The 13,657-nt window shown below is 39.1% G+C and overlaps 1 protein-coding gene across 1 annotated transcript in view; it reads right to left on the bottom strand.

Moving 5' to 3' along the window:
- Positions 1-9,087, bottom strand: part of hgfb (hepatocyte growth factor b) — a 45,106-nt gene extending 36,019 nt beyond the window's left edge. The window contains exons 1-3 of the mRNA XM_068004941.1: positions 8,973-9,087; positions 3,866-4,022; positions 407-519 (exon numbers count right to left, since the gene is read on the bottom strand). Of these exons, the coding sequence (XP_067861042.1) occupies positions 407-519; positions 3,866-4,022; positions 8,973-9,024 (322 nt within the window). The 5' untranslated portion in view covers positions 9,025-9,087. The remainder of the gene's footprint in view (positions 1-406; positions 520-3,865; positions 4,023-8,972) is intronic.
- Between the last annotated feature and the right edge of the window lie 4,570 nt (positions 9,088-13,657).

Below are 13,657 nucleotides of genomic sequence, written 5' to 3'. Positions count from 1 at the left end.
CATGAGGGAGAAAGAAATAGAAGGTTATGCTGTTAGGATTAAATGAAGAGGGGAGGGAGGAGGCTTGTTTGGAGCATAAACACCGGCATGGACCACTTGGGCCGAATGGCCTGTTTCTGTGCTGTGCATTCTATGTAAAAAAATAAAGATGGCTTGAAAATGATTTCCAAGTAAAAACACCTGAAAAACAAACAATTTTTAATTTGCTGGAATAATTTAGTGAATCCTGGGAAGTTGTAGATCTACACTGGAAGACACATTGAGGGGTAAACAGGGCAGTGCCTCAGAGGTGGAAATTCTATTTGCTTTAGCCTCCTCTTAAAATCACTTTACCCTCAATGCCACTTAATAGCCTGTTATTCAAATTAACAGTTCACACATTTAATTCAATTTTCACCAACATTACCTTTCCTTTCGTAAAGGTCAAATCCTTTGTCTTGCTTTCCCTTCACACCTTTTGTTTTGCTATTAAATGACAGCCAGCAGCACCGCTTCTCACTTTTAGCAAAATAAAAGGCCCTGGAAATAAAAGCAACAAGTTAGGCTGAAATCTTTGGTTAGACCTGTCACAACTAGTCATTTGTAGATATATAACAGTTGCAATAAATTAAGCACTCCTGCCCGTACATTTTATTGCTGCATGTAATAATGGATCTATGCTAAATAGATCCAGACTGAACAGATCAATAAACACACTGCAATAAAAATGTAATAATTGATAAGAATGCATCTTACTCATCTGCTCTTAAGTCAATGTGTAGGATCCCTCCTTGTTTGATGACAAGCCTTTTTACCACATTTAATCATTTCCTTATGAACTCCAAATACAACATTCTACATGCTCCTCACTATGCTGAAATCAAGGCTGATTGCAAGATTTCTCAGCCAAACTCATTCTATTTCAGGATCTCAAAAATCTGGATCTCCTGAAAGATCTCCAGTCTTTCATTCTCTTCCAATCAAAAGCCTTTTAAAGCTAAGCTTAGCTTGCCCAATGATCTCATGAATAAAGGCACTGACCAGAAGATCACAGGTTTAATAATAGTTTGCACTGAAGTAGCTGATTTCAACCAAGGCAATATTTGAGGCACAACACCATGGTCCTCGCTCCTAATTGCTATCTGCTGGCTCCTGCTAGAAAGTGAGCATTTTGTACGAAGAGAGAAACATGTGACGCCTTCCAAAAGGAATTAGTCTCCCAACATTTACTGTCTGTCCTCACACATGAAGAAGGACCACTTGGGAGATGTACTAGAGGGCTGACAGAACCCATGGAACTACACCCCAACATGTCAGTGCAGGGAGAAAACTGGCAGTTAAAAAATGCCCAAGCTTGTCATAATTGAATTATTGCTTCACGAGCTAGTCTTCCATTTTTTTCATCCCTAATGTCCTGCACGACAGGACTTTATCTTGGTTTCTCAAAATGAAGAAATAGTACTTTTTGAATGTTTCACTACGCTAGGAGGCAATATTCCACAAGTTAATATTTAGTGAAGTATTCACTAAAGTCATATTCAACTCAATGTTTACTTAGCTTGTAATCAGGTTTCCCCAATTGTTTTTTTTGCTTCTGGTCCAGCACCCAAAGAAAATCTTCAACACATCCACCCATTGATTTCCTTTATCTTTTCCATGGAAAAGAAAATCGGACGGCACGTAAAATGGGCTGCTAACTCTCTATCGCCCAAGACCAATTGCACCCCCATTGGGTTTCCAACAGACTAACCCAACCATCAGTTCCCCAAAATCTACCTCAACAATGACCTACTCCTCCAATCCCTCCCCTCTTACCCATAGAGACACTCTATCACCTCTAGATGCAGTTCAAAGAGACATTATACTTCCACCAACCCCATCCAGCTCACAATAATGGACTTTTTCCTTACAGTTCATACTGGCACTCCTCTCCCTCCCTTACTTGAAGATGTCACTCTTGTTCTCCTCTTGGATAGATTTTTGGACTCCAGGGGAATCCAGGGATATGGGGATTGGGCAGGAAAGTGGAATTGAGGTCGAAGATCAGCCATGATCTGATTGAACGGCGGAGCAGGCTCGAGAGGCCATATGGCCTACTCCTGCTCCTATTTCTTATGTTCTTATCCAAGTCAAGACAGTATGCTCCTTCCACCTGAGATCATGCTGCACTCTCCTTCCTTTTCTCCCCCGCATTCAAATTAGAATTCTCTCTCCTTCTCCAGTTCGATGTGGCACTCGTCAATCCACCACAGTTCATGATGCACTCTCCTCCAACTCCCCCAGTTCATATTGGTGCTCTTCTGCCCCAAAGCACTCCTTCCAGCTAAATCCCTTCAAAAGTACTGCCTCTGGCCTATGGTTCCATCCCCAAAGTGCTGTTCCTGGCTTCTTGTCTCTCTAACTTCCTTCCCCCAAAATACTTCTCATAGCTTCTCCCCTCATTTTTCCATTAGTGCTGTTTGCATCTTTTCCCTTTTCTTTCTATCCTCTGCCACTCTCCGCTCCCTGCAGCACCACTTCTGGGTTCCTACATCCTGAAGCTCTTGCTGTAACCAGTAACTAATGGGAACCACTGCACATTGTGATTAGAATTCCAAATTTCACAAGACATCTTGCCCACAGAGTATAGCAGTGTCAATTATTTACTACAGGAGTGCCAGGAGCCAGCAGCTTGGGAGTGGAGTGTAGAAAGGATGGTCTGTACTGAATTTTGTCCATGAACACAGATACACAGACAGTGCCCCAAAATGCTGACCGTCCAAATCAAATGTGGACAGTTGGCATGGATGCTAATGTCCACACTTCAGTCCAGCAACTGCTGCTGTGAGCTCAAAACTACAAGTTGTAAATGAACAAGACTTAAAACAAGACCAGAGATCTTACACCACCCTATCCCTCCAGTGGTGGAAATGTAAAAGAAAGTGCAGTTGTCAGTGCAGGAACCATACTGTCCCCTGTCGAAGACGATGGTGTCTGGGAAGTGAAGTTAAAGGGAAAAGATAAATATTCTTTAAGAGTCAAGGAGGATTTATGTACAACTTTGGCTCTGAAGCTTAATGGGTGGACACACAAATAGATCTCACATAGTCTGCGGAAAGAGTGTGATAGGTCAAATGCTTTTCCTAATTCATTTTCTTCCTGCTGATGTAGTAAACTCCTTCAGAAAATAAAACTAATCCAAGCAGGACATCTTTTTTTGAACACTCTACAATATAATGGATTAATAATGATGGATCATCAGGAAATTACCGACTGCTTAATGACTAGATTTTTTAAAATTAGCACATCAGAAAACTAGCAAAATAAGACTGCAATCTAGGAGAACCACTTACAGCATACAAAGGTTTGAAACGGCCAATTCATTAAAAGTACACATCCACACCACATTTAAATTGTAGTAACAGTTTCATTTTCATCAACATAAAACACTGAAAGTTTGAAAAATACAGTTCTTGCACCTTAAACACATTTTGAAAGATTCCAAAGACTGGGGCAGATAATGCAATGGCCGCCACCCATTGCACTGAAGTGAATCAGATGCCGGCTCCCCATATAGTCGGCCTGAGTGGTGCTCCAGGCACTAAGTGTCCTTTCGAGTACTTCAGGAAAAGCCCAGAGGGGGGAAATTTTGCCACCGGATGACTCGCTTCCAAATATAGAGCCACCCTTCAATTTTCTTCAGTCTTTCACAGCAGATCCACCAAGAGGGCTTAAGGTCCATGCGGCAGTCAGGGGGTGGGGGCAATAACATGGTAGCAATGTTCAGGCAGCTAGCGATCCTTCATTGGCACCCAACGTCTCAGCCCCAGCTCCACAGTGCTCCCAACAGGTCATGCGCTATACTAGGATCATATTATTGGCCCCACAGTCTTCAATGTTTATTTACCTGCAAACAAATGGTTTGTATTTCATACATCGCCTTGCACATTGTTCAATGGTGATCATTCGTTTAGACTTATTCGGCAGGGATCTTTTGACCAGTACAAGTCCAGGTGTCTTCAGAAAATCATGAAGGGCACTTCTTCTTGGCCTCTTACTATCAGCTGATGAGAGAGGGGAAAAAAAAAATCTATAAATATTGAACTAATTGAAAATAGGGTTTCTACACTTTCTGCCAAGTCCATAACTGGATGGTGGCAGGGTAAGTGCAGCTCTGATGTGTCCTTTACTGCTGATAAAAATTCATCGAAAGTCTCAACAACTTTAACCAATACATTCAAATTATTATACGGAAGTCAAAATAAAATGGATTTCAGATTTAAAATATACTTCTGAAAAGTTTACCTTTTTGGTACGGTTGTAGAATCATTGAATATTACAGTGTGCAAACAGGCCATCAAATCTGTGCTGGTGTTTCCCCCCACTGCTCCCACCGTGAGCCACCTAGTCTAATCCCACTCTTCCACTTATTCTTAACTTTTTCACGCAGTTATCCTTGTAAAAGAATGAATTTATGGATTAACAAGGGCTTGAGGCAGAGAGCTTCACATTCTAACCAGCCTGAGTATAAAGAATATTTGTTCCAAATTTGCACCTTCTCATTACTCTCACTGACCATCACTATTTACCTTTTCAAAATCCTTTTTATAACTTGACTCTCATAAGGTCACCCGTTAACCTTTTCAGATCTCAAGAAAAAAGCCTCAACTTCTCAAGCCTCTCCTCATAATTCTAACCTCTCATCCCTAGTAACATTTTTGGTAAATCTGCATTGCATCTTATCTGTTGCTTTTACATCCTTCCTACAATAGGGTGCCTAAATCTGTGCACAATACTCCAATTGCAGCCTGAGATCTTGTATAAATTTAAAATTGCTTTCTTAGTTTTATATTCCATGTCCTAGATACAAAACTAAGAATTCAGTGTTCCTTTTTTATAGCCTTATACACTTGGACTGACAGTTTTAATGACCTGTGTATCCACACACCAATGTCCCACTGCTCCTCCACTCCCTTTAATGTGTATTTTCTTCCCCTATTCTTCCTTCAAAATGTAATATTTAACATTTTTTCACATTGAACTGCATCTGCCATCTAGCTGCCCATCCTGCTCACCATCCATGTCCTACTGCAGTCTTTGTCACAATTAGTCATGCATCCCAATTTGGTGTCATTAACCAAGTTCAGCATTGTTCCCTCAATTCCCAAATCTAGATAACTTAATGAATAAGATTGGTCCCAACATGGATAGAACCATGTTACACCATTCACCACACCTTTCCATTTTGAGAAACTTCCTTATACTGCTATTCTTTGGTTCCTCCAAATATCGCTTCATCCACATGATTGCATTTCCCTTAATTCTATGTCTTATGTGATATCTTATCAAATACTTTTTGAAAATCCATATGAACTAATTGTTCCAATATAAACTATGTCCCTTTATCTATTCTGTCTGTTATTTCTTCAAATAATTTTATAAGGTTGGTCATGTCTGACCTGCCTATTAGAAATCCATATTTCTTCAAGTGTTTACAATATTTCATCCTCTATTTCTGTCTCTGGTAGCTTGCCAATAATTGAAGTAAGACTAACAGTCTTCTAATTTCCTAACTTATCCGGGTCTCCTTATCTGAAGTGGGGTGTCACATTTGTCAACCCTTCAAACCTCTGGCACAGTTTTCCTTTCCACAGAAAGTCAGAGCAATAATGCAGAAGTGACAATACAACTCTGGAGCTAATTGGGGGTTTCAAACCCTTTCAGCAGTTGCAAGAGGCAGTATGGAGTTCAGCAATTCCACAGGATGTTGAATGAACACCTAACACAGCAGTTTGCAACAATATACCAGTAGGATTTAAGGAAGCTAGCTCATTGAGAATTTTTCCTCGTACATTGCTGCAATGCACAATAGCCATAGAATACATAATTAACTGCAGATTTTGATTATCTTCCAGTAACTACTTTATACTCATTAATCGTCATCACTCTTCAAGGACACCAGTACTCGCTATAAACACACAGCTGCTTCTGGTACAAACGTGACAGAATAAATCCCCCACATATAACAGAGACAGCATAACCCATCAAGAAGGGATTTACAAGCAGATATCCAATTTTATGGGTTCACGTGCTGGTTAAAAGTCACATCAGCAGATCTCTCACTGTTAATAATGTCACCGGAACACACGATTAAATTACTGTCTTATAATTACTCCCAGGTATCCAGTCCATATTTAAATTGTAAATTTGCAGCACCCTACAGTCATCGTGAAGTTACTTCTGATGATTAAGAAAAATGTAAATAACTCTTGGATGTCAATCCCATTTATTATAAATAAAAAGAAAAAAATCTGCAAATAACGAAAATGTGAAATGAAATTAGGGCCTCCATCTGAAAAATTAACATAAGTTTTCAGACTCTGGTGTATTTCTTCCACTTGTCGTACAGTTCCAATTAAAGGTGTGTGGTCTGTGTTCTCTCATGGCTGATCTCCACTCTTCATCCTTGGGTTGTGGCTCAGATTGTCAGGAACCCTGAGGCCAAGTGTGAGCATTATATACCAAGGGGACGCAATCAGGGAAAAAACCCCTCGGGTAGAATATAAATTCAAATTGATGTAATGTACCTGTAATGAATCCGTAATGTACCTGTAATGAATCTGTAACATACCTGAAATCAATAATCTGTATCGAGTGTAATGCAATGAGGCACCCTAGAGTATCATGAACTGTAACTACGTACAATGTGTACATTGAACTGTACTTGATGTAACCTGCAAATTGTATAATCTGTATTGTATACATTTGGAATTTGATATGACAACTGTATTATATGTATTGTTGCAAATTTTATGAATAAAGTATATTTTTTGGAAAAAAAAGTGAGCATTCATGGGAAAGGCCACTGTATAAAGCCACCCCACCTTGTATTGTACAGAATGTATTAGAAAATATGTACTGTGTTTGTAACTTGTAACAATGAGAGCATATTGTACACGCTCTGTACGGTATTGCTTTGAACTGCTGTGCTGCATTTTGTGCCCTCTATTTGAACTGTGTGTAAATCGTGTGTATCTTTAAATTTTATGAAATAAAGTATATTTTGGAATGTAAAAGAAAGTGAGCATTCAGCAGTACAAGCACAAAAACCATGCCTTCCTGAAACTGAATACTAGCCGTAAATTCTTAACACACAAGGCTAGAAAGTCTGTATTTCAACAAAATAAACAGGAGGAGTTTATTAATACACTCAAACCTTTCCGCAGAAAATTAAACAAAAAGTGGCAGCTGTGGGTCACTGCAGCTTCAAATATTAAACTTAGAATTGATACACGGAGTGATTACGAGGGAACAATAAGCGTAAATGATGTTGGGAGACAAGCTGGATTTGTTTTAAACCATCAACTGAACTCGTAGAATTATGTAAGGAATCTTACAACACCAGGTTATAGTCCAACTATAACCTGGTGTTGTAAGATTCCTTATATTTGTCAACCCCAGTCCATCTCCACATCATAGAATTATAGAAGAGTTGGTTAAAATTACTTCCTGGGAGCAGTTATTGGTAAACTGTGTGTTTGTACTTTATTCAGTTTTTAGTTGTTTTTACAGAGCTGTCAGTAATCACCCTCAGTGAGAAGTGATGATCACCCCCTGTAGAATTAAACAACGACCGCAGTATTACTGAAGGCATTCTGGTCTCTATTTCAACTGCAGACTATTCCTTCAGGATATTTAAAACAGCTTAATAAAAGGTTTCTATTTTCTGCAAATCAGGGTTGTCTCCAAGTTAAATTAAATTAATCTTGCTTCATTAAGGAAAGAATCTCATCAATACAAAAAAGTTAAAAGGACTATAGTTGACTTGAATGCCCTATATCCTCTTTTCTCCACTTTTGGAGGGGTGTGGGGGAGGGGTGCTAAAGATTTTCCACATCGTTCACCTGAGGAAGGAGGTAGCCTCCGAAAGCTTGTGAATTTAAAATAAAATTGCTGGACTATAACTTGGTGTTGTAAAATTGTTTACAATTGTCAACCCCAGTCCATCACCGTCATCTCCACATCATCGAAAGAGTTGAGAGGGAAGGGGGGGGGCGGGGTTTGAAACAAGCAAAAATAAAAGGGGAACATGTCCCACCTCAGTTACTACGCCATTAATTGCATCTCTAGGGGAGGGGGATATTTCTTTTTGAACATTAATTCACAATGTTAACTGGGAAGTCTCAGCCACCTTGTGAGGAGACTTCACCAATCCTTCAACTACCTGTGGTAATTATTCCAACACACAACATGCGGGTTATCCTTCACAGCAACTCCTCAAACATTCCCATGTGTATTGCTTATAAAAGAGACACACAAAACAAAGAAAAGTTTTAAAATAGTTTACTGACAGTAAGCCTGTCACTTTAAATAACTTTTGAAAAATCCTTTAACATTAGGTTCTCATTATCTTTCCAATATCTAGATTTTCAGAATAGCACTAGTTAAGGTTCAAAAAGACTCATTATGACCCAAGACACAGAAGTGGTTAAACAACTCAGCACAAAGTCCTGCTCCAATGACTTAAAGTGGTGTTACTGTGAAGGGAGAGTCAATATTTCATCCAGAAATCCCCCAACAGCATCTGAGCCTCTCTTGTGATTGAGGGACAAATAACCGAGTGCCGTTTCCAACAACATAACAAACAAGTGAAGATACAGTGTTTCGTGATTTACACACTATTTTTATCCCATTTTCAAATGTCTAAATTACAGCCACTGTTTGTCGCTCAAAATATCGGGTTATTCCAATCAACATGACTAAAGTGGGACTGACTGTTCAGGGAGCCGCCAGCTCTTTAAATGAGTTTAACTCCTTCAGGAACACTCAAAACTTCCAGCCCGATCTCTTGAAGCACAGACAATGTTGTTCTGCAAATTGAAGTTCCCCGCTGTCAATGCACACGCTGGATTTCCTCTAACTTTCCAAGTTATCCATTTATCCCTCTTTTCAGCAACTTTTACCCCGCATTAGACACACACACAAAAAAAAAACCCCACTGCAGAACATCAAACCTGCTAAGATGAGGGTGGAGAGCAGCAGCAGGAGCCTGAGTGTCCACAGCATGGTGAGTGGCAGCAGTGGATGTGAGCAGGGGATGGTGCTCCCGGGGTTTTATCCTCTCCTGTAGCGTTTGGAAAATATTACTGGAAAAAGCGGTTTTTTTTCCCGTAAAAACTGCTCTCATGCCAACCAATCCAACCACATTCCCACCCCTTCCCGATCTCCACCAATCACGATGCTGCTCACTGCCCTGCATCGTTCGGAATATTTTGCTTTAACAAAATTAGGAAATTAATGGGTCAGATTACTGATGTTCTGAATGATCCCTGGCAATCTATAGGGATGTTTTAAATAAACCTGTATCAACAAGAAATGCACAATTTCTAAACTATGTTTCTATTAGATTAATCTCACATATGCTTTACTTTACCAAAAAAAAGTAACAATAAACAGTTATATGTGTTAGATAATCATTTACATAATCCACCATTGGGAGTAAGCATTGAAAATGAACATACAACACCAGTTAATCTGTTCAATCCGCAATGAATTTACACTGGGCCATCATTTGCTGTAGCGGGGCACCTAATGGCGTCTGCCATTAGTTAGATTTGCCCTTGCACATTTAGGATTTTAATTTTTTTGCCTGGCAAGTTGCTGAAAATGCAAGCTGATAACGTCGCAGCGAGGGAAACAGGGCAAGCAACAGGGTATCTCATTAACCAATCAGACTGAACGACCGTGAAATAAACAGCGCAAGGACTGAGAAGGAAGTGTAAATTAGAGTGGGTGAATTCAATGTCAAATCAGGTACAGAAAGAGAAATAAAGAGAGGGAAAGAAAGATTTGAGTAAGAGAGAGACGGAAGAGACAGAATGGAAAAGTAAAAAAAAAAATTTAATTTAACATTTTTAAAATCTCCAACAATTAAGATCTGAAGGAATGAAACTCCACACTTGTAATAGTTAATTTTCAGTGCCAGAGTGGTTGATTGGCAGTAATTATCACGTCTTTAAAAGGATACTTACGCTTGTAATGATGAGACTTAACATTTTGTGGCAAATTTAGTTTGTATCTACCGTGCAAATACAGCGACTTCACGCTGTTCAATGTATTTTAACGGTGAGGCAGACAGTGAGATGTGAAGCTAATGGCAGAGCGGCACAACTCGGACAGCAACTTTTGGATATCTGTGTTTATCTGCACATCTCGCCTGAAGCTGCTGTACCATTTGCGCCGAAATAATGGTGAGTGCCATCAGCCTCTTCGTTATTTTGACAGCAAATTCTGGGCAATAATTTAGACTCATTTAAATACTTACATGTATATTAAGCGTGTATACAATGTTACATAATTACTATAACATTTCAACATAAGGTCTGATTCCAGAAAATTATTCAATAATTCTGGTAGTCTGTAATAGGTCGGGTGATAAATGCAAAGGAAAATTGGACTAACACCAAGCAGAATGTACATCTGGAGCTGCTCAATTCATCCCATTGGTGAGATTGAAACTGACTGTAAAACTTTGAGAGACCTGTATATAGTACCCTGGCCAGAAACTCGGAATAATTACATTATCAAGATCCTGGAATTTATTTTTAAACTCGTTGCATTAATATTGATCTAAAATGATAAACCTGTTTCTGATTTTTTATTACAGCAAAACAGATGTCCTATGGCCTAGCTGCGATTAGTTTGGTTCTGTAATGCATTTCTGATGCTTATTGCAGTTTTGCAGTCAGAGCTGGATTAAGAATTTTTGGGGTTCTGGGCCCCTCTAATATTTGGGATCCTCCACTCTGCCCCGCCCAGTCCCCCAATCTATTTAAACACAAACGTGTATTAAAATCCATGAAGAACTAAGCCTGTAAAATGTTACATACTGCAATGGATGTTGCAGTTTTTCTGCTTTATAACATATCACCTTGACCTTGTGTCATTTGCTACCTTGTGCTTTTGGTGCCAGAATCCAATGTACTTCTTTATATCTCATAAGGGAAGAGGTGGTCCATTCAGGTCAACAACATGAGATTATTTTGGATGAGGAGCATTGTCTTTTTTCCCTGGAGAGTAGGAGGTTTAGGGGTGATCTTATAGAAGTCTATAAAATAATGAGGGGCATAGATAAGGTCGATAGTCAAAATCTTTTCCCAAAGGTAGGGGAGTCTATAACGAGGGGGCATAGATTTAAGGTGAGAGGGGAGAGATACAAAAGGGTCCAGAGGGGCAATTTTTTCACTCAAAGGGTGGTGAGTGTCTGGAACGAGCTGCCAGAGGCAGTAGTAGAGGCGGGTACAATTTTGTCTTTTAAAAAGCATTTGGACAGTTACATGGGTAAGATGGGTATCGAGGGATATGGGCCAAGTGCAGGCAATTGGGACTAGCTTAGTGGTATAAACTGGGCGACATGGACATGTTGGGCCGAAGGGCCTGTTTCCATGTTGTAACTTCTATGATTCTATGATTCTATGATTATGTTTAATCATCATTCTGCACCTTTGTGCCATCCTGGGGCTGAGGGCCCACATCAGGAGCAAGAATTGTGAAATTACTCCTACATTGCTCAAATCCCACTTGCCCAAATGCAAGTGTTATAAATCTGCAAGTTTGCCATCAGTTGTATTGATCAGTTTGTGCTGAATTCCCCATGTAGAATGCACTTCAGAAGGCGCATGCTGCTCCAAGCCAGATTCGTCTTCAAACGCTTGTTGTCAGCTGTTTGCTGACCCTGCCTATCGGCTTGCTGCCTGTTCATTGGTAGATTTCCTACCTATTCAGTCGTAATTGAGCCAATCAGTTAACAGTGATTTGTTGCTTTTTTCTGATATTTGAGCCAATCATCACAAGTAACATGAGGAAAAAAAAAATGTATGCAGCGAGTTGTAACGATCTGGAAAGCACTGCCTGAAAGGGTGGTGGAAGCAGATTCAATAATAACTTTCAAAAGGGAATTGGATAAATACTTGAAGGTTAAAAATGTGCAGGGCTATGGGGAATAAACAGGGTTGTGGGACTAATTGGAAAGCTCTTCCAAAGAGCCGGCACAGGCACGATGGGCTGAATGGTCTCCCTCTGTGCTGTAATATTCTATGATTCTATGAATGTGACATACACTTTACACGTATGACACTTTGCAGTGGGCCAGACATGCTGGATGTTAGACTTAATTAAATAGATAATTATCAGTCACAACCATGATGAATGGAGTTTTCCACATTAAATAGAAAGTGTCATTGCATTGTGACACCTGTTTTAAAGACAACCTGTAATTCATACAGTTTTATTAAAGGGACTTTGGCTTCTAGTAAACTGTTCCATGGAGTGATCTAAGATTGAATGATCCAATCAAGTCAGCTCTGTGTCTGTAAAGATTTAAACTGGAAATGAAGACTATGATTTAAAAACAAGTGTAGTGTTGTTACAATTTATTTCATGGATGGTATACTGCCTACTTGTCCTGATAGTATTCAATTGTGCTTTCGGAGTGAGCTATTAACCTCTACAAATGCTGTAGCACCTCAATTCAAAACCCATGTTTAGACATAATTATTCGGAAATCAGTTTCAGATTATAGGTGCTGACTTGTATGCAGCACTGGAGAGTAGGACTGAGACACTGTCAGATCTGAAGTCACTGATGGCCAGATAGTAAGTTTCAATTTTCCTTATCACCTACACATTGATGCTGTGTCCCTCTGGCTTACAAATTTAAAACAATGTCTATTCTCACTTTAAGACAAGACTCATTGCCCCTTATTAATATCCTCAAAAAGCCACCTTCAGGATCAGTCTGTTAATAAAATACTGCATTTATTTCTTGACTCATATTTTAAGCTGTTTTTTGCTATACTGGGAAATAACTGACACTAATATTAATAGACAAATGCTTATTGTATTTTATGATATTGCTTTGTCTACTATCTTAAAATAGGCATTATCCTAACATCTTTGTTAAAATAGAAAACAAAGAAATGTCCTATGGATGCATTAAAGGCTTATCCACTAATACCAGCAGCAGTCATTTCTAGGCTTTGAGATCTGAATGAATCACTAATATAACTGTCATTGAGCCATGCAATCCTCATCAGAAGATGGATGTTCATATCACCTTGACCTTGTGTCATTTGCCACCATGTGCTTTTGGAGCCAGGTTCCAATCTACTTCTTTAGATCTCACAAGGAAAGAAGTGGTCCATTCAGGTCAACAACATGAGATTATTTTAGACAAGGAGCGCTGTCTTTTGTCATGTTTAATAAATGTTCTACACCTTCATTAATATGCAACTCTTCACAATTAGGTTTTGATCAAACTAAAGGTGAGAAATCCACAGTTTCATCTGACAAATCTTAAATAAGACCCATGCCCTCTAAGGAGAGCTGAAATGATCAAAGATGAGATATATCTAATCATTAATCAGTGTCAGATTTGAGAAATAGGTGGGGATAAGTCAATTTATGGGCTACACAGTATTCATAATTATCCATTTAACATAGGGTTAGAATCTTTTACCATTAATAGTAATTACAATTATGAAGGGACAATTTTAAGTCATGAAAATACAGACTATATATAGATGAATATGAATTAAGCATATTGTGTAATGGTAATGGAGTGTTATATAAATGTGGATTTCACACAATATATAATGATTAGAGGGATCAGCCATGATTGAGGATTAATTAATGTGTATCTG

The sequence above is a fragment of the Heptranchias perlo genome, chromosome 24, assembly GCF_035084215.1.
Source record: "Heptranchias perlo isolate sHepPer1 chromosome 24, sHepPer1.hap1, whole genome shotgun sequence".
NCBI classification, from domain to species: Eukaryota; Metazoa; Chordata; class Chondrichthyes; order Hexanchiformes; family Hexanchidae; genus Heptranchias; species Heptranchias perlo.
The sequence above is the reverse complement of the archived record's forward strand: the minus strand, read 5'-3'. Positions and strand labels throughout refer to the sequence as shown.